General features: G+C 36.5%; 1 protein-coding gene across 1 annotated transcript in view; it reads left to right on the plus strand.

The window, feature by feature from the left end:
* The window catches only part of SCN7A (sodium voltage-gated channel alpha subunit 7), an 81,234-nt gene extending 71,115 nt beyond the window's left edge, over window positions 1–10,119 (plus strand). Inside the window, exons 21-25 of the mRNA XM_070803844.1 lie at window positions 907–960; window positions 1,686–1,823; window positions 3,656–3,760; window positions 4,074–4,344; window positions 7,257–10,119. Of these exons, the coding sequence (XP_070659945.1) occupies window positions 907–960; window positions 1,686–1,823; window positions 3,656–3,760; window positions 4,074–4,344; window positions 7,257–8,323 (1,635 nt within the window). The 3' untranslated portion in view covers window positions 8,324–10,119. The remainder of the gene's footprint in view (window positions 1–906; window positions 961–1,685; window positions 1,824–3,655; window positions 3,761–4,073; window positions 4,345–7,256) is intronic.
* Window positions 10,120–18,405: the final 8,286 nt, after the last annotated feature.

Below are 18,405 nucleotides of genomic sequence, written 5' to 3' on the forward strand. Positions count from 1 at the left end.
TGTTAGTAGATACAGGTTATGGGACATAGTATACTAAGCTCATTTAGAAAGACAAAAGTGAAATATAGTCCTTGCTCTGTTGGAAAAAGGAAGTGGAGATAAAGATAGAAGTAGGTGAACAGAAGAAATGACAAATATTGACCAAACCTATTACCTCCACCACTGATCAGACAATATGTACACAATTTCAGATCCGGCTCAGGTTACTGCTGTTGTGTTTCTAACTCAGTGATTTGAGGAATGACTCTTCAGTCCCCCAACATCTAGCATCCTTCCTGTCTTACCTCCCTCATAGAAAAGCACACATGTAGCAATTACCTTAGGCGGAGAAGGCAATGGCACCCCACTCCAGTACTCTTGCCTGGAAAATCCCATGGACAGAGGAGCCTGGTAGGCTACAGTCCATGGGGTCTCGAAGAGTTGGACACAACTGAGCGACTTCACTTTCACTTTTCACTTTCATGCATTGGAGAAGGAAATGGCAACCCACTCCAGTGTTCTTGCCTGGAGAATCCCAGGGACAGGGGAGCCTGGTGGGCTGCCGTCTATGGGGTCGCACAGAGTTGGATACGACTGAAGTGACTTAGCAGCAGCAGCAGCATGACACTTAGGCAGCATGTAATTATTTACCATTTATCCATCTATCTAACCAGCTCTGTCTTTTTATTTATACTGTTTTAAAATATTTTAAGTTACTACAAATAAACTTCATAGCTTTAAATAGTTTTTAATAGACAATATAAATGTAATAATGAAAGTGGTAAAGATCTCAGTTACACAGTATTTTGAAGTGTGATTAACCTTACTAATCAAATGTTTTATTGTATTAATAACATTGACTTTTAATTTTTATTTGCCTCGAAGCATAAGATTTCCATAAGAATTAAATACATGCCATTTTTACAGGCAACATTTAATGGATGGATCACTATTATGAATTCAGCAGTTGATTCTACTGATGTAAGTACAGTACAATCCTAGAACCATCCTTAAGGTTGGCTAAAGTCATTTTTGCAATTCAAGGACAGGACACAAGCAATAATTGAGTAATTAACATGATAATAGCAAATGCTTGTGCTAGACAGAAAGTTCATTCAGATTGACTATTTCATGAACAATGAACTCCTTCCAGAATTATATACAATGGTTGAGGCCCAGTAGGCACATTTGAAGATTATCATAACAATGATTAAACCAATGCAGTAAACTTTAAAATTCAAATAAAAGCAGTGATAACTCTTCACCAAAGAACAAAGAGGAAATACTGCCTCACTGTTGGATTTTCTTGTCCTAAAATGTTTTCTAAATCTTACGTTTTAAAAAGTCAGTGTCAATATTTTGCTATTTTCTCACTTTTTCACGTATTTTTTTTTTCAGAGCAGTTTTAGATCTACAACATTGGGAGGGAGTTACAGAGATTTCCCATATACCCTTACCCTCACAAATGCATAGCCTCCTCACTATTGATATCACTCACCACAATGCTATATTTTTTACCAAAGATAAACCTACACTAACACACCATGATCCCCCAAATTCACTCAGTGTTGCGCATTCTATGGGTTTGGACAAATGTGTAATAACATATACCCTTAGTTATAAGGGTATCACATAGAATATTTTCACTGACCTAAAAATCCTCTGTGCTCTGCCTTATTTTGCTTATTTTTTTTTTTAATTTTTAGGTAGATATGCAACCTAATTTTGAAAACAACATCTATATGTATTGTTACTTTATTGACTTTATTATCATTGGATTATTTCTTCCTCTGAGTATGTTGATTGGTGATATTGTTGCCAATTTCCACAAGCATAAAATAAAGATAAGTATAAATATTCTTTCTCAATCAGTGCCCATGGGGGGAAAAATGTCCTGCTTCAAATAATTGGTTTTAGATTCAGCTTAATAGCATTTTTATCTGGTACTTATCTTTAAAAATTATTTATGTTCCTGCAGATTGAATATTGCTAAAATGTTTATCTTTACATTATTTTCTATATTCAAATAAGCACAGACAAGTTTAAACATTAAACATTACAACTGTTTCCATGTATGTGTTTGTAAATCATGACATGCTGAAAAATAGCATTGTTTTGCATCTGCACAAATATGTGAAGATGTTCAAGAAAAATAAACCACACTTTTTTATTCTTTGATGTATTCAAAGTGGTTCATAATTGTACCCAGCAGAGACATCTTTGTCAGTTGAAATGGCTTTTTCTGCTAGAAGTAGAGGGTCATAAATCCTAATTAGGTGACCTAAATAGGAGTTCCTTGAAACAAGTAAGAAAATTCAGAGGCAGAATTCAAAAACCCATATTCAGTGTAATCTCCACATGAAGACTCCCTTCAGGGCTTCTGTTAATACAAATGCCTCAAATGTCATATAAATCCACTTATTTTAACCTCAGGGATCTACTTTCTATTAAGTGTAGGAATGCCTTCTAGTGAATCAAAGAAAAGAATAGTTTAATCTTGAAATTTTGTATTTAGCAAAGTCATCAATCTGGTGTAGAATCTGGTGAACAAACCATTCTGAGTCTGCACTAATTAGATGGGATTAGAGTACTTAGATGGGCTTAGAGGGACTGAAGCTAGTTAGCATGCATGCATGCAGAAGGATCAGTGGTCATTGGACTGTATACTTCAGCTTCTTAAGGATTTCAGCCCAATGGAATAACATCCTAGGATTTGCCCAGGGGCTTCAAATTGGTGAACCGCGTCAACTTAAGTGACCCAGTCCTGACATCGGAGAAGGCAATGGCAACCCACTCCAGTACTCTTGCCTGGCAAATCCCATGGATGGAGGGGCCTGGTGGGCTGCAGTCCATGGGGTCGCTAGGAGTTGGACATGATTGACCGACTTCACTTTCACTTTTCACTTTAATGCATTGGAGAAGGAAATGGCAACCCACTCCAGTGTTCTTGCCTGGAGAATCCCAGGGACAGGGGAGCCTGGAGGGCTGCCGTCTATGGGGTCAGACATGACTGAAGCGACTTAGAAGCAGCAGCAGCAGCAGTCCTGACATGGGCGGTAACAATTCCTAACTCCTAGATTAAATGTTCACCTCTTATTCACTTTGCTTTTTCTATATAAGATACTGAAATTAACACTAGAAACACAAAATGAATAATTCCTAGAAGGTATTATCAAGGGTTGTAAGTACTAGGTGCTTTTGGAATAATAATGAAAAGATATCTTCTGATAGTATTTTGAAAATTAAGTAACCTGTGAACATATAAAAACAAGTATATGACCAGTTCTATTTTTTCTTGATTACTGAAAGGTACAAATCAAGTTCAGCTTTTGAGGTTAACTATTCTTAGTAACCTTTCCAGATATCCTCTGCTGTTTCTCTTTTGTCTCTAACAAGAGGTAGGTCCCAGTAACTAAAAAGTTAAAATAGGGTTGACTACCACAGCAAAATGCATCAAAATATAATTGAATATCCATCTTTTCCAGTGTATACTCTGTATTTTGTATGGATTTTTGTGCAGAAAGTCAGACATGTTTAAACATTATATAGTTCATTGCAGTTAAGCATTCTTTAGAGGATTAAATCAATAATTGCCAAGCTTTAGAAAATGCATATTAATATAAGGTGAAGTGTGGATTAAATATGATTTTAGTATCTTTTTCTTTCATTGCTTTACCAGGGAGGCTCAAATATCTTTATAACAGTGAAACAGAAGAAACAGTATCGTGCACTGAAGAAGCTGATGTATGAAGACTCTCAACAACCAGTACCTCTCCCAGAAGTAAGGAAACATCTAGATTTTTTTAGCTTTCTGAAAAAGTTTCCTTTATATGTTCTGTATTACAAATGAAGATGTGTTTTTAAAATTCTTAACAATAAATGCTTTGACATAATTTTTTAAAAGTGTTCATTGACACAGCTTTTCATGGTCTTTTTGTTTATTTGCTTTGACTATATGCTGTAATTATAGTTTGGTAACATCTTCGTCTTCATGAATTCTACTATTTATGCTGGGAGGGAAGTTGTAAATCTAAAGACAATGTGTATAAATATCTTATTAATAAGAATATTACACCTTTTTCCTTTATACACAGAACAAGTTCCAACGATTCATCTTTGACTTGGTAACAAGTCGAGTTTTTAATATCATCATTATGACTCTTATATGTTTCCAAGCAATAACCATTATGATACAAAGTGATGAACAGAGCCCAAAAATCGACACTGCTCTGTTTTGGATTAACTCAGTTTATGTTATGCTATATATTGGAGAATGTGTACTAAAGCTCATCGTTTTCCATTGTAACTATTTCACCAGTGGATGGAACATTTTTGACTTCATGGTGGTTGTTTTCTCTATTACAGGTAAGATTTTGTTTACTCAGATTTTCACTTGTAATAATATTAATTCAGTCAACCTCTTATAGTAATCATCTTCTGAGGTATAGTCTCTTAATAAACACAAGAGGTGGAGGACTCTTTATTTCCAGCAGGAATGCCTTGAAAAAAGTGAAAGTGTTAGTCCATCTGGGACACCAGGAGAGCCCCAACTTCCCCCAAGGAATACTGGAGTGGGTAGCCGTTCTTTTCTCCAAGGAATCTTCCTGACCCAGGGATCAAACTCAGGTCTCCCACATTGCGGACAGATTCTTTACTGTCTAAGTCACCAGGGAACGCCTTACATTTTTACATTTACATATGTACACATGCCTGAAAGATATATAACATACTGAAAAATACTTTCTGAGTTAATATATAGACTTTATTACACAGACCACCCGATAAATGCTTAATTTTCCCTTCAGTATATCACATACATTATTTAAGATGACACTAGCAGGACCTTTATGTTTTAGTGTGATAGAACCTTTCGAACTCACTGTTTTCTTTCCTCTAATCTCTAAAATCGTTTACTACTTTCACAACACTAGAGTTTTAGGCTTTTATGAAATGGCCACAAGTTTTCTCTTACTCTGGAGATCTCAGTCCTTTATTTAACAGATATATTTGATTATCCTCTTTGTGAATAGGTATTATGCTATATGCAAAGAATTCAGTAGCAAATGAGGTAGGCATAATTCCTGTATATACATAGTTTATAATCTATCAAAGGATACAGATAATTAAATAGGACATTTTAATGTGCTATTAAGGTATTGGTAAGGGAAGAAGCACAGGGTGCCACGGCAGCACAACAAAGTGAGATGCACATAATCAGTAAGTAGAGGTCAGAGAAAGCTTCACAGAAGAGGCAGAAAACTAATGGAGACCCACTGGTTAAGGAGGTAGCCAAGAATCTAGGATAAAAGTGTTCTAGGCAGAAAAGGCTTACTGTCTGCCTTCCATAAACACATACTAGAATGTTATCTCCATAAGAGTATGGACAATACCTCAGTGTTACTGTCAAGTACTATTCTGTGCAGTCAGTAGTGAAAATGTGGATAAACTTTCTGCCCAGTTGTACCTCCAGAAAATTAACTCGTTGAGCAGGTAATAGAGGCAGTGCAGGCAACACTGATAGACAGTTGCAAGAAGCTTCCTAGAAAAGTACATGAAGTCAGGAGAGAGCTGAAAGGAGGAAAACGGAGGAAAATGAAAGTAAGGAGCCCTGTGGTTTGAAATGAGAGTGAGTAATTGAATCAGACATATAGAAGGAGAGGAAATTGCAGTCTGAGACAAAATGTTTAAATTTGAGATCTCAGAAGGTCAGCTATCCTGGGTTCAGAACATACTGATAGATAGGTATAACTAAAGTAAAATGATGGAGAGTCTTAAAGTTAACAAAGCCAAAGACTGAAAGATGGGTGCTGGTGGAATGGACAACACTGAGCCGTGTACTAAAGTCTGTAATGAATATGAATGAGGGGGAATGAACAGATCATAGAGCTAAGGAATGGTAGGAGATGGTATAGTTGAATGGCATGATCCACAAACTGTCAAAATTTTTTTCTTTATAAAATTAATGTGAAAGAGAAGTATCTCGAAATCACACTGGAAAGAAGGAAAGATGCTTGCTCGTTCCATCTTTCTACACTGAGAAATGTTGAGTGGGAAAGAATGAGCTGTCTGTGCTTGAGGGAAAGTAGTGTCCTCAAGATAGACAATTTTCTTCACTTCCTTTCTTATCTAAAATCTTAGTGAACAAGGAGTAAAGATGTGTTTACAATTAAAGAGGGAAACCTCCTGCATAATGTAAGAGTTTGGAAGATTGAAGAGAAATGAACATTTGAGTCAGAGTAGAAGGTTCACTTGGAGAAGTCAATGGCAACCCACTCCAGTATTCTTGCCTGGAGAATCCCAGGGACAGAGGAGCCTGTTCGGCTGCCGTCTATGGGGTAGCACAGAGTTGGACACGACTGACGCGACTTAGCAGCAGCAGCAGCAGAAGGTTCACTAAAGCACAATGGAGAGGGGGATATATGTAAGATATAACCATATCAACAGAAATGTGAGACACAATCCTTCCAGATTCAGCAAATATACCATCTCATTTAGAAGCTCCATAGGATTTTCCCCTTCTCCATCTTTTCAACTCAAAATGAACCACACTATCTCCGTACTTCCAGAGAACTTTCCTTATGTTTTTTTTTTATGGTAATTATAATTTCACCTTGTTTTATAGTTATATGTCTCACTCTCATAGTTCTCTTTTCACCACAGCAGGAAAGAAAAATTCTAGACCGAAACTTGTTTATTCACATTTAAAGTTCCTAAGGGTCCATATGGTATTTATCAAGTTAATAAACCAAATTATAATCTATGAATCTGAATGCAAAGTATTTTTTCAATTATATTTATCAACTTGGTCTTTCTGCTTTGCATGATAATTAGTTTAAATGTCTACCTCTACTGTGTATATCATATGGTCTTTGAGGATAGAAGTCATGTCATTTATCTTTGCATATTTTCATGGTACCTTTATTAGGTATCCAGTAAAAGTTGATTTGAACTAAATTGCTGGGTCTAACTGCAATCAGAAAAAAAAAATATGACTACTGTCCTACATTATGGATATATGCCATCTGTGACTCCAGAAGTGTCTGATCCCTAATACCCTGGAAATTATGGTAGAAATAATTCTCATCCAAATCCTCATCCAAATTTGTTAGATGCTGAATATTGCCACTATTAGTATTTGGCTTAGCCAAACTTTCAGTGTGTGCCAAATATTATAGGGGAAGGATTAATTATCTGAACATGTAGAAAAAAACAAATGTAAAATAATTTATATTCCTCTAAATAATTGTATTGCCTGCTTTATTTTTTCCTACACCAAGGACTATTTCTGCCTCTGATGGTAGGATATTACCTTGTATCTCCTTCCCTTGTGCAACTGATACTTCTCTCACGGATCATCCACATTCTGCATCCTGAGAAAGGACTAAAGTTGTTCCATAATCTGCTGCTTCCTTTGATGCTGTCCCTCCCCGCCTTGTTGAACATCAGTCTTCTCATCTTCCTGATTATGTTTATCTACGCCATCTTCGGAATGTACAATTTTGCCTATGTTAAAAAGGAAGCTGGAATTGACGATATGTCCAACTTTGAAACCTTTAGCAGCAGTATGCTCTGTCTTTTCCGAGTTACAATATTTGCTGGTTGGGATGGGATGCTCAATGCAGTTTTCAATAGTAAATGGTCTGACTGTGATCCTAATAAAATTAACCCTGGGACTCAGATTAGAGGAGATTGTGGCAATCCCTTTCTTGGGATTATTTATTTTGTCAGTTACATCCTCTTAACTAGGCTGATCATTGTAAACATGTACATTGTTGTTGTCATGGAGTTTTTAAATATTGCTTCTAAAAAAAAAGCCAAGACATTGAGTGAGGAAGATTTTAGGAAATTCTTTCAGGTATGGAAGAGGTTCGATCCTGAGAGAACCCAGTACATAGACTCTAGCAAGCTTTCAGACTTTGCAGCTGCTCTTGATCCTCCTCTTTTCATGGCAAAACCCAACAAGGGCCAGCTTGTTGCCATGGACCTTCCCATGGCTGTTGGAGACAGAATTCATTGCCTTGACGTCTTACTTGCTTTAACAAAGAGAGTTTTGGGTAAAGATCTGAGCATGGAGAAAGTTCTTTCAGAGATGGAATCAGGATTGACATTAGCTAACACTTTTAAGATCACATATGAGCCAATTACAACTACTCTGAAACGAAAACAAGAGGTAGTCTCAGCAACCATCATTCAGCGTGCTTACAAAAGCTACCGTTTGAGGCAGAATGACAAAAATACTTCAGATACTCATATGATAGATGGTGACAGGGAAGTTCAAGCTATCAAAGAAGATTCCTATATTGATAAAGCTGAGGGAGTGTCAATACTTCAAAGCCAGATATAATCCCTCCTACTTCCTTTTCACCTTTTTTACATGTCCCCCAAATGTTAAAAGTTTAAGAAAGTAAAGATTTCACTTAATAATCAACTGGTTTATAACCCATGAAAGATTAGCTTGTGCTCACAAGATCCCATGTCCAACTTACATTTACCCCTAAATATTCAATCTAACCAAGACAACCCCTTAATATTACTGCAGAGTTAATTAGGTTAAAATTGTTGTTTAATATTCCAATACTTGGTTTCTCTATATGGCTTATATGGTATGTACTTCTTCTTGAACAAGAAGGAAATAATGGCAGAAATTAGTAGGAAAAGGAACTTCTTTATATGTTTTATGTCTACTTTAACTTGATGAGATTAAAGTCACCACTAATAGGACTTAATTACAAATAAACAAGTACTTTCTTAAAGTGGTGTTTTAAAAAATAATACAGTGCTACAGGCCACTGAATCATAAACTAGCCTAGACAGATACCAGTCAGGGGAAAGGAAAATGCAGTTCTTAGAAGTGCCTTTGAGATCAATCAGAGAGACTCTTGGGCTGCTGATCCAAACCATTTTGGAAAAATATTGATTAGAGCCCAGATTTTGTTTTTGATTGTTTTGTTTTTATTTTACATTTGGTCTGGGAGTTAGTTATTTCATTGCTCTTGGGTTCCCAGTTTCTCATCTCTTTGGCCAGTTTCAGTTAAGGACCAGCTCTTTTAAGAGAACAGGTTCCTAGAACATAAAGGGAACTAAATTTATGGCTTACATTTTCAAATTTTTCTCATTTCTCCTTAGAAAATAGTAATCACTTTAACTACTTTTCACGGCACTTCATTTTCTTTATATATAACTTTAAGAAAGAAATGAATCACTAAAACCGTGTGGACTCTGAACTAGGAGATCAAAATGTGAGTTTGTTAGTGGTAGTGTTTTATAACATTAGTGTATGCAAGTTAAGTTTTCCTTTCTCATTTATTTTTCCAAATTTTTTGTCTTACTTTTATTTCATCACATACATAATACTCTGTAAAATACTTTCTGTTTGAAAAACTTTAAAATACTAAGCATTAATTTTCAGTAGTAAAATTAATTTTAAAGATAGGCACAAATAGTTGTTTTCATGTAATAAAATTTAGTCACAGGCATCTCTATAGTTTGGGATTCTGTTGTTTACTCCATTGTCTTAAGACTGATTTCTTTGTGCCTACAAAGTGCTAAAGGATTCAAAAAGAAAATATGTACACTGTTGGCTTAATGACAAGTTTTAAATATGTTGTATGGCATTCAATATTACTTAAATATTGGTAATTATATTTTACTATGAGTGCATGATCTTGATTGAGCCTTAACTATTATAATCTATTTCTGCTCCTCAGAAATGTATTAACCTGACCAAGATGCCTTTGGGGGATTCCCTAAGCAAATGTAATTTCAGGGTTCTGTTTCTTACTATAAGTGTTCCTTTCCTCTCTCCTCCCATTCTCCATCATGTGATGGGGACCAGTGAGGAGTCAGGGTTAATTTGGTGACATGGTAACAGATGGTGCTTTGTTTAAGCTTTTCAGTTTTCTATTTCTTGGAAAAGCTTTATTGTGGAAACTGCTTCAGGTACTTAAACTGAATCTTAACTTGCTTCTGTAAAATCCATAAAGACTATGAACTGATTTTGGTTTGAAAGTTATGTCTTTTAATTATAAATCATGTTTGCCACCAACCTTCCAAAAACTATGTAAAGAATTATTTTTAGCAAATCTTACAATAGTGTACTTTTTAGATATTAAAGAAACAGTAAATACTACTTGTTAACTATGTAAGCTTTGGTTCTTTTTCTTTGGTAAATTAGTTTGGCACTTTGTATAATAAGAACTGTTTAAGATGAGCTGTAAATTAAATCTTATTCACTTAGACTTTACCTGAAAATATGGAAAATAGCATCTCATTTTCTTTTTGTGCTAAAATTCTGATAGCATAGACTGTCTCATATATACCATCAAACCAGTCTGTTCACGTTTCCAATAATGTGCATTCATACATGCTAAGTCGTGTCATACTCTGTGCAACCCTGTGCCAGGTTCCTCTGTCCTTGGGATTCTCCAGGCAAGAGTACTGGAGTGGGTTGCCATGCCCTTCTCCAGGGGATCTTCCCAACCCAGGGATCTTACCCATGTCTTTTATGTCTCCTACATTGGCACATGGGTGTTTTATCATTAGCTCTACCTGGGAAACCCTTCCAAGTAGCATTCAGTTCAGTTCAGTTGCTAAGTCATGTCTGACTCTTTGCAATCCCATGGACTGAAGCATGCCAGGCTTCCCTATCCATCATCAACTCCTGGAGCTTGCTCAAACTCATGTCTGTCGAGTCAGTGATGCCATCCAACCATCTCATTCTCTGCCATTCCCTTCTCTTCCTGCCTTCAATCTTTCCCAGCATCAGGGTCTTTTTCAATGAGTCAGTTCTTCACATCAAATGGCCTAAGTATTGGAGCTTCAGCTTCAACATCAGTCCTTCCAATAAATATTCAGGACTGATTTCCTTTAGGATTGACTAGTTTGATCTCACTGCAGTCCAAGGGACTCTTAAGAATCTTCTCCAACACCATAGTTCAAAAGCATTAATTCTTTGGTACTCAGCTTTCTTTATGGTCCAAATCTCACCTCCATACATGACTAGTGGAAAAACCATAGCTTTGATTAGTCAGCCCTTTGCCAGTAAAGTAATGTCTCTTCTTTTTAATATGCTGTCTAAGTTGGTCATAATTTTCTTCCAAGGAGCAAGCATCTTAATTTCATGGCTGCAGTCACCATCTGCAGTGATTTTGGAGTCCAAGAAAATAAAGTCTGTCACTGTTTCCATTGTTTCCCCAACTATTTCCCATGAAGTGATGGTACCGTATGCCATGATCTTAGTTGTTTGAATGTTGAGTTTTAAGTCAGCTTTTTCACTTTCCTCCTTCACTTTCATCAAGAGGCTTTTTAGTTCCTCTTCATTTTCTGCCATAAGGATGATGTCATCTGCATATCTGGGGTTATTGATATTTCTCTTGGCAGTCTTGATTCCAGCTTGTGTTTCATCCAGCCTGGCACCTTGCATGATGTACTCTGCATATAAGTTAAATAAGCGGGGTGACAATATACAGCCTTGATGTACTCCTTTCCCAATTTGGAACCAGTTCGTTAGTCCATTTCTGGTTCTAACTGTTGCTTCTTGACCTGCATACAGATTTCTCAGGAGGCAGATAAGGTAGTCTGGTATTCCCATCTCTTTCAGAATTTTCCACAGTTTGTTGTGATCCACAGAGTCAAAGGTTTTAGTGCAGTCAATGAAGCAGAAGTAGATGTTCTTCTAGAATTCTCTTGCTTTTACTATAATCCAGTGGATGTTGGACAGTTGATCTCTGGTTTCTCTGCATTTTCTAAATACAGCTTGAACATCTGGAAGTTCTCTGTTCATGTACTGTTGAAGCCTAGCTTGGAGAATTTTGAGCATTACTTTGCTAGCGTGTGAGATGAGTGCAATCATGTGGTAGGTTGAACATTCTTTGGCATTGCTTTTCTTTGGGATGGGAATGAAAAGTGACCCTTTCCAGTCCTGTGGCCACTGCTAAGTTTTCCAAATGTGCTGGCGTATTAAGTGCAGCACTTTAACAGCATCATCTTTTAGGATTTGAAATAGCTCAGCTGGAATTCTATCACCTCCACTGCTGCTGCTAAGTCACTTCAGTCGTGTCTGACTCTGTGTGACCCCATAGACGGCAGCCCACCAGGCTCCCTTGTCCCTGGGATTCTCCAGGCAAGAACACTGCTCTTCATATTGATGTTTCCTAAGGCCTACTTGACTTTGCACTCCAAGATGTCTGACTCTAGTTGAGTGACCCAAGTAGTGTATTTAGGTACAAAAACCAAGTTAAAATACAGACTCTCTGACCAAGAACTTGTCATTTAGGTGGGAGAACAGACCATTAATAAAATGATATCTAAAAGTTGGTATATGTGACAGCTCAGAGTATTAATGGAAGTAAATGTACCACAGCTACTGAATTAATGATCACCATAGGACTTGATCTGGCCTTTGACCACACACTAGCAGTATGCACACAATTAGGAAAAAAAAAATATTTTCACATGTTTCAGCCCAATTCTTCCTCTCTTGCTTCAACTCCCAATTACTTGAAGTTCTTCTGTTCAGAAAATCTCAACTTTGCTGCCAAAACCCAGCCTGAGCACTTGAAAATCCATCATCAAGCATACTGAGTCTAACTTTCTCAAAGCTTACAGTCCTTCCAGTGGAAACAGATAGCAGACTCCTTTCCAAATGGGCACTATACTCTGTTATGCTGAAGAGCAAAACTGCAGAAAATTCAAGGCACGAGAGTAAATACTGTTCAACAAATTCCTTTTACTAAGTGAAAGCTTTAGATAAAAGTTTACTTTATAACTAGATCTCTTCATTAAGTAGACTCTGAGTATATTACAAGTGACTATTAGCTCCTCAAACATATTCTCCCATTCTTATATGGTAATAACATTCCTGATTCTTAGCTAGATACATGGCCTTCTGGAATAAATACTGTATAACCTTTTTTTTTTTTTTTCGGTTCAGGCTGGCCATGTAACCAAATTCTGTCCTTTTTAACTTTCTTTCCACTGACTGGACCTGGATGAAGAGGCAGGCCATCTGTTACGAAACAAGGAAGGTCAAAAATCAGTGAATGATAAGCAATAAGATAGAAGAGCCTGGTTTAGGTAATCATATTCAATGATAAAACTATAATCATATTTCATGATTAAAGCAGGCAACTGTCAGATCACATTGTATCTTCTTTTCCTAAGCTATGAAGAAAAATAAGAACCCCTGAAGTATGACCCAAATCTCTTTTTAAAATTTGCAAAGGTTCAAATCTTTTTTAAAAAAATTCACACCATATTCTTTAGAGTTCAAACCAGAAAAATTATTATGCAGTAGAGAGCATATCACTCTAATATAAAATCCTATTTTAATTTGCTCTTCATTAGCCATATGGGTGTTACAGAAAGTAGTTTCCAACCATATATTGACTTTTACTTTTTACTTAGATTGAACTTCACTGGTGGTTCAGATGGTAAAGAGTCTGCTGGTAAGGAGACCCAGATTCAATCCCTGGGCTGGGAGGATCCCCTGGGATGATTCAGCGATTCTTGGAGAAGGGAATGGCTACTCACTCCAGTATTCTTGCCTGGAGAATCCCATGGAGAGAGGAGCCTAGTGGGCTACAGCTCATGGAGTCGCAAAGAGTTGGACATGACTGAGTGACTAACACTCTTCAAAAAACCCAAAGAACTGAACTGGAAGGAAACTATCCTAAACCTATAAAATAATGCAATGTGAAGTAGGAATGCCTTTTTGATCATTGGGTGCATCATACTGTTTCAGTACATGAAAGAGCTATCTTTTTTTGTTGCATAATTATTTCTGCATCACTGACTCAATGGACATGAGCTTGGGCAGGCTCCAGGAGATAATGGAGGACAGGGAAACCTGGCATGCTGCTGGCCATGGGGTCGCAAACAGTTGGACACAACTGAGTGACTGAACAACAACAATTATTTCTTTCTGATGGTTTATCAGTCATGCTTCACAGTTTTGGTGAAGGAAAGTATTTGTTTTCTTGACTGAGTGAAGCTTTCAGATCAAGGAGAAGCACTGACATATTTAGGACATGTAAGACTGAAGTAGTAGCATCAGTTTGATTAAAGAAGATGTGTTGATTTATTTGCTCTTTACATCACAGAGAGTGACTAAGAATCATCTCTAAGATGTCTGTTGTTCTCCTGAACCTTAAATTATTAAACATATTTCCCTGTCCTCACATAGCTTTCTGCAGGAGAAAATACTGCATCCTTCCAGTGAGCACAAAGATTCTACTGCAGTGCAATGCAAGCAAAACCAGCCAAGGTCTGCTGGGGATCTCTGCTGCTGCAGCATTTGATATACACAGGAAAGGTCTCATGAATAATACACAGTTATAAACAGGTGGCCATATCAAGATCTCTTCACTTAATGCTATTCCCAAACACACTCCAAAGAAAGTAATTGGATACCTTCATTCGCGATTGATCTGTACAGGAAGAAAGTATGATTAAAAGCTTGTAAGACATCGATTGCATGTGCATTAGCTTGAATTGGCCTGCATTATTATCTACTGAAACTCCACACAAATCATAGCAATAATCAGAATTGTAGTGCTAAACAGAAATATAAAATGTTTTAAAACAGTGAGTATGTAAATCCAGAACAATTCATTCACTGTAGAGTATGTTCAGAAGCAAAGACAGCTTATCACGAGGCCACCTTATAATTAGACAAGTGCTCATGAGGCGGTGTTGAGTGCTGATGGAGCGCCAATGGAACAACTTGTAGGATATGAGTCCACTCTATTCCATTTTCTTAACACCAATGACAAGAAATGTCAGGAGGCTCTAAGCACCTTCCTGGAACAGCCATCATTAATCTCCAGTACGATCACATTACCTTTTTTTTATTTTAGATGAAAAAAAATAGTGAGCACTTTTTATTTTTGCCTGATAACAGACTTATGCTAAACCTACAATATAACAGCCTTTGTACATTCACCTCAATCTGCCAGAATTATTAACACAATTGATTGCTGCTCTAGAAGGATGACCCTCAAGGCCAAGTCATATATTACAGGCATAAACCTCTCAACTCTGTACACAAATCTTCTTTAACAAGAAGATGGAAATGTGATACACTATCCTAACTAGACTGTAAATGATTATTATAGTAAGCCTTTATAGGTATTTGTAAGACAGAACTAAAATAATCTCCATATGTTTTTATTTGTTTTATATTGCTTTATCTCAGTGGTTCTTATGTTATCAATAAGTCCTATAGAATATTACTTGCATCTGACTAATTTCCTCTGAAATTATAGAGTAATTCAGCTAGGTGATCTGGAGATTCTATATTGTTGGCTGTGGTAGAGCTTTGGTTATATCATTATTCCGTCATGGTTATGTTCTCCATATCTTAGTTACTTCTACTTATCTGTGTTGGTTTAATGCATGAAAATTGAATATGCTAATGTGGAAGAGAAAAAAATCAAATTCTAAGCTGTTACTAATGTGAGATGCAATCATTGGGGGTGGGGGAGAGGAATTTATTTAAGATTATTTAAAATTAAAGTCAGGATCTTCTGTTTACATTTACAAAAGATTGATGTGGGAATTGCCATCTCACTGTAAATAACTAGAAAACATGAGAAAATGTGTGAAACAAATATTTGTAGACATCAATCATAGTGAGCACAATATTATGAAATCTGAGAGAATGGGTCCTGGGACAATTAAGTTTCAGGATCTCCAACCTTTATTAAAGGCTGGTCTAGACCTGACTTAAATACACTTCAATGCAAGCCTCAAAAAAGACTAAACAAGTCCGAAAGGAATTTAAGTATTGCCATACTTAAGCAATACAATAAAATATGGCACTCAGTAATGTATAATTCACAATGTCCAATATCCAAAACTTTCAGATAATGGAAGAAGCAGGAAAATGTGGCCCTTAAGCAGAAGTAAAGAGAAGCAGGTTCAGTTTTGATATTAATTATGAAATAAGAGACCAGGATGCTAAAATAGGTATTCTGAATATCATAGCTATGGACAAGGTTATAAAGGAACACATGAATTAATAAGGAGAGAAATTGAAAGTGTAAAAATTATACAAGTAAAGTCCTAGGGATAAATAAAAATCATCTGAAATGAAAAATAAACCAGATGGGTTCAACTGCAGATTAGAAATTGCAAGAGATCAGTGAACTTGAAAATGTGGAATAAAAACTATGCAAATTTAACAGAAAGAAAAAAAATTACAGAGATTTAGTGACCTATGGGCCAATAACTAGCAATCTTATATGTGTATAATCTTGCCAAAATAAAGATGAACACTTTTTTAATCATTTTACTTTTTTCCTGTGCTGAGTCTTCGTTACTGTGCAGACTTTTCTCTAGTTGCAGCAAGCAGGGGCCTCTCTTTGCTGGAGTGTGCAGGATTCTCATTAAGGTGGCTTCTCTTGTGTGGGGCACAGGCTGTGGATGCAAGGGCTTCAGTAGTTGTGGCATGTGGCTCAGTAGTTGCAGTTCCCAGGCCCTAGAGCACAGGCTCAATAGTTGTGGTGCATGGGCTTAGTTGCTCCATGGCATGCAGGGTCTTCCCAGACCAAGGATAGAACTCATGTCCCTGCATTGGCAGGCTGACTCATCACCATTGAGACAGCAGGGAAGCCCAAGAAGCCCACCAAGTCCAAGCCCACCATTTAAGCCCCCTCTTAAGACAAACACCAGTAGTGCTGTACTACAAGGTCAAAGGAAGTTCTTCAGGTGGAAAGCAAATATTAGATTGAAACGTGGATTTAAACAATGTTGTGAAGAGCACTAGAAATTGTAAACGTGGATAAATATGGAAGACATATTTCTCATCTTTAATAGTTTTTAAGTTGGCTGTATAAAGCAAAGGTAATGTATATTGTTTATAATTTGTTTGTAATACATGTATAAAAATGCATAACAACACAGTTGTACACTGGAATAGGTTTTATACCGTATACATGAAATGGTATGTTATTTGAAATTAGATCATAATAAGTTCAAGAAACACATTCAAAATTGTAGAATAACCATTTAAAAATATTAAAAAAAACCCAGAAAGTTAATAAGCCAAAGAGAGGAATATAATGGAAACTTTAAAGTACTAAAATAATTTTTAAAAGAAGGAACACTTGGAAATGAACCAAAAAATAACGGATGAAATAAATAGAAAGCAAATAGTGGATAGCAAGATGATTGATGTAAATATCAATAACTGCTGTTTAGTCGTCCAGTCATGTCTGACTCTTTTGCAACCCTACGGATAGGGATTTTCCAGGAAAGAATACTGGAGTACGTTGCCATTTCCTACTCCAGGGGATCTTCCCAACCCAGGGATCAAACAGCATCTCCTACATTGGCAGGTGGATTCTTAACCACTGAGCCACCAGGGAAACACATACACTTGATATGATGCAGCAAAAAATGTACATTACCTCTGTGATCTTCCTCTTCAAATCCTATAACCCTTGTTCAAATCCTATAATCCTTGTCCAATCATTGGAGAAACAAAAACAAATTCCAACTGAGGGGCATCTGGCAGAATTGCTGGCTAGTACTATTCAAAATTGTCCAGGTCATCAAAAACAGTGGAAGTCTGGGAGACTATCACAGAAGACATGACAGGTATATGCAGTGTGTTATCCTAGATGGGATTTTGGAACTGAAAATGAACATCAGGTAAAAACTAAGGAAGTCTGAATAAAATATGGACTTTAGTTAATGATTATCTCTCAATATTAGTTCAATAATTATAACAAATACCATGTTAAATTAAGAAACTAATAATTGGAGGGACAGGGTGAGATATATGGAAACTTCTCATTTTTTTCCTATAAATCTAAAATTGTTCAGAAGATTTTAAAATATAAAAATATATTTTTTAATTTAAAATATATTATAAATTTATGTATATATGAATCTAAGACAAATTACTGTATTAAATATTTAGCTCTAAAGATAAAAGTAAAAGAACAGAGTAAAAACAAATCTAATTTTAAAGTAAATAAAAACCACAAAACATATATAAGAACAAAAATAACTCCATAAAATTTGCTCTTAAAAATAATTTTAAGACTATATATAAAAAAGAAACAAATACTAGATATATATCCTCTGCTGCTGCTAAGTTGCTTCAGTCGTATCCGACTCTGAACAACCCCATAGACAGCAGCCCACTAGGCTCCTCTCTCTCTGGGATTCTGCAGGCAAGAGTATTGGAGTGGGTTGCCATTGCCTTCTCCAATGCATGAAAGTGAAAAGTGAAAGTGAAGTCGCTCAGTCATGCCTGGCTCGTAGGGACCCCATGGACTAGAGCCTACTAGGCTCCTCCCTCCATGGGATTTTCAAGGCAAGAGTACTGGAGTGGGTTGCCATTGCCTTCTCCAATGTATATCCTCAGAGATGTACAGATAAAGAAAATATTAGAGCTAGGTTGAAACAGCAAAACATACA

This window comes from Bos indicus, chromosome 2 (assembly GCF_029378745.1).
Source record: "Bos indicus isolate NIAB-ARS_2022 breed Sahiwal x Tharparkar chromosome 2, NIAB-ARS_B.indTharparkar_mat_pri_1.0, whole genome shotgun sequence".
NCBI classification, from domain to species: Eukaryota; Metazoa; Chordata; class Mammalia; order Artiodactyla; family Bovidae; genus Bos; species Bos indicus.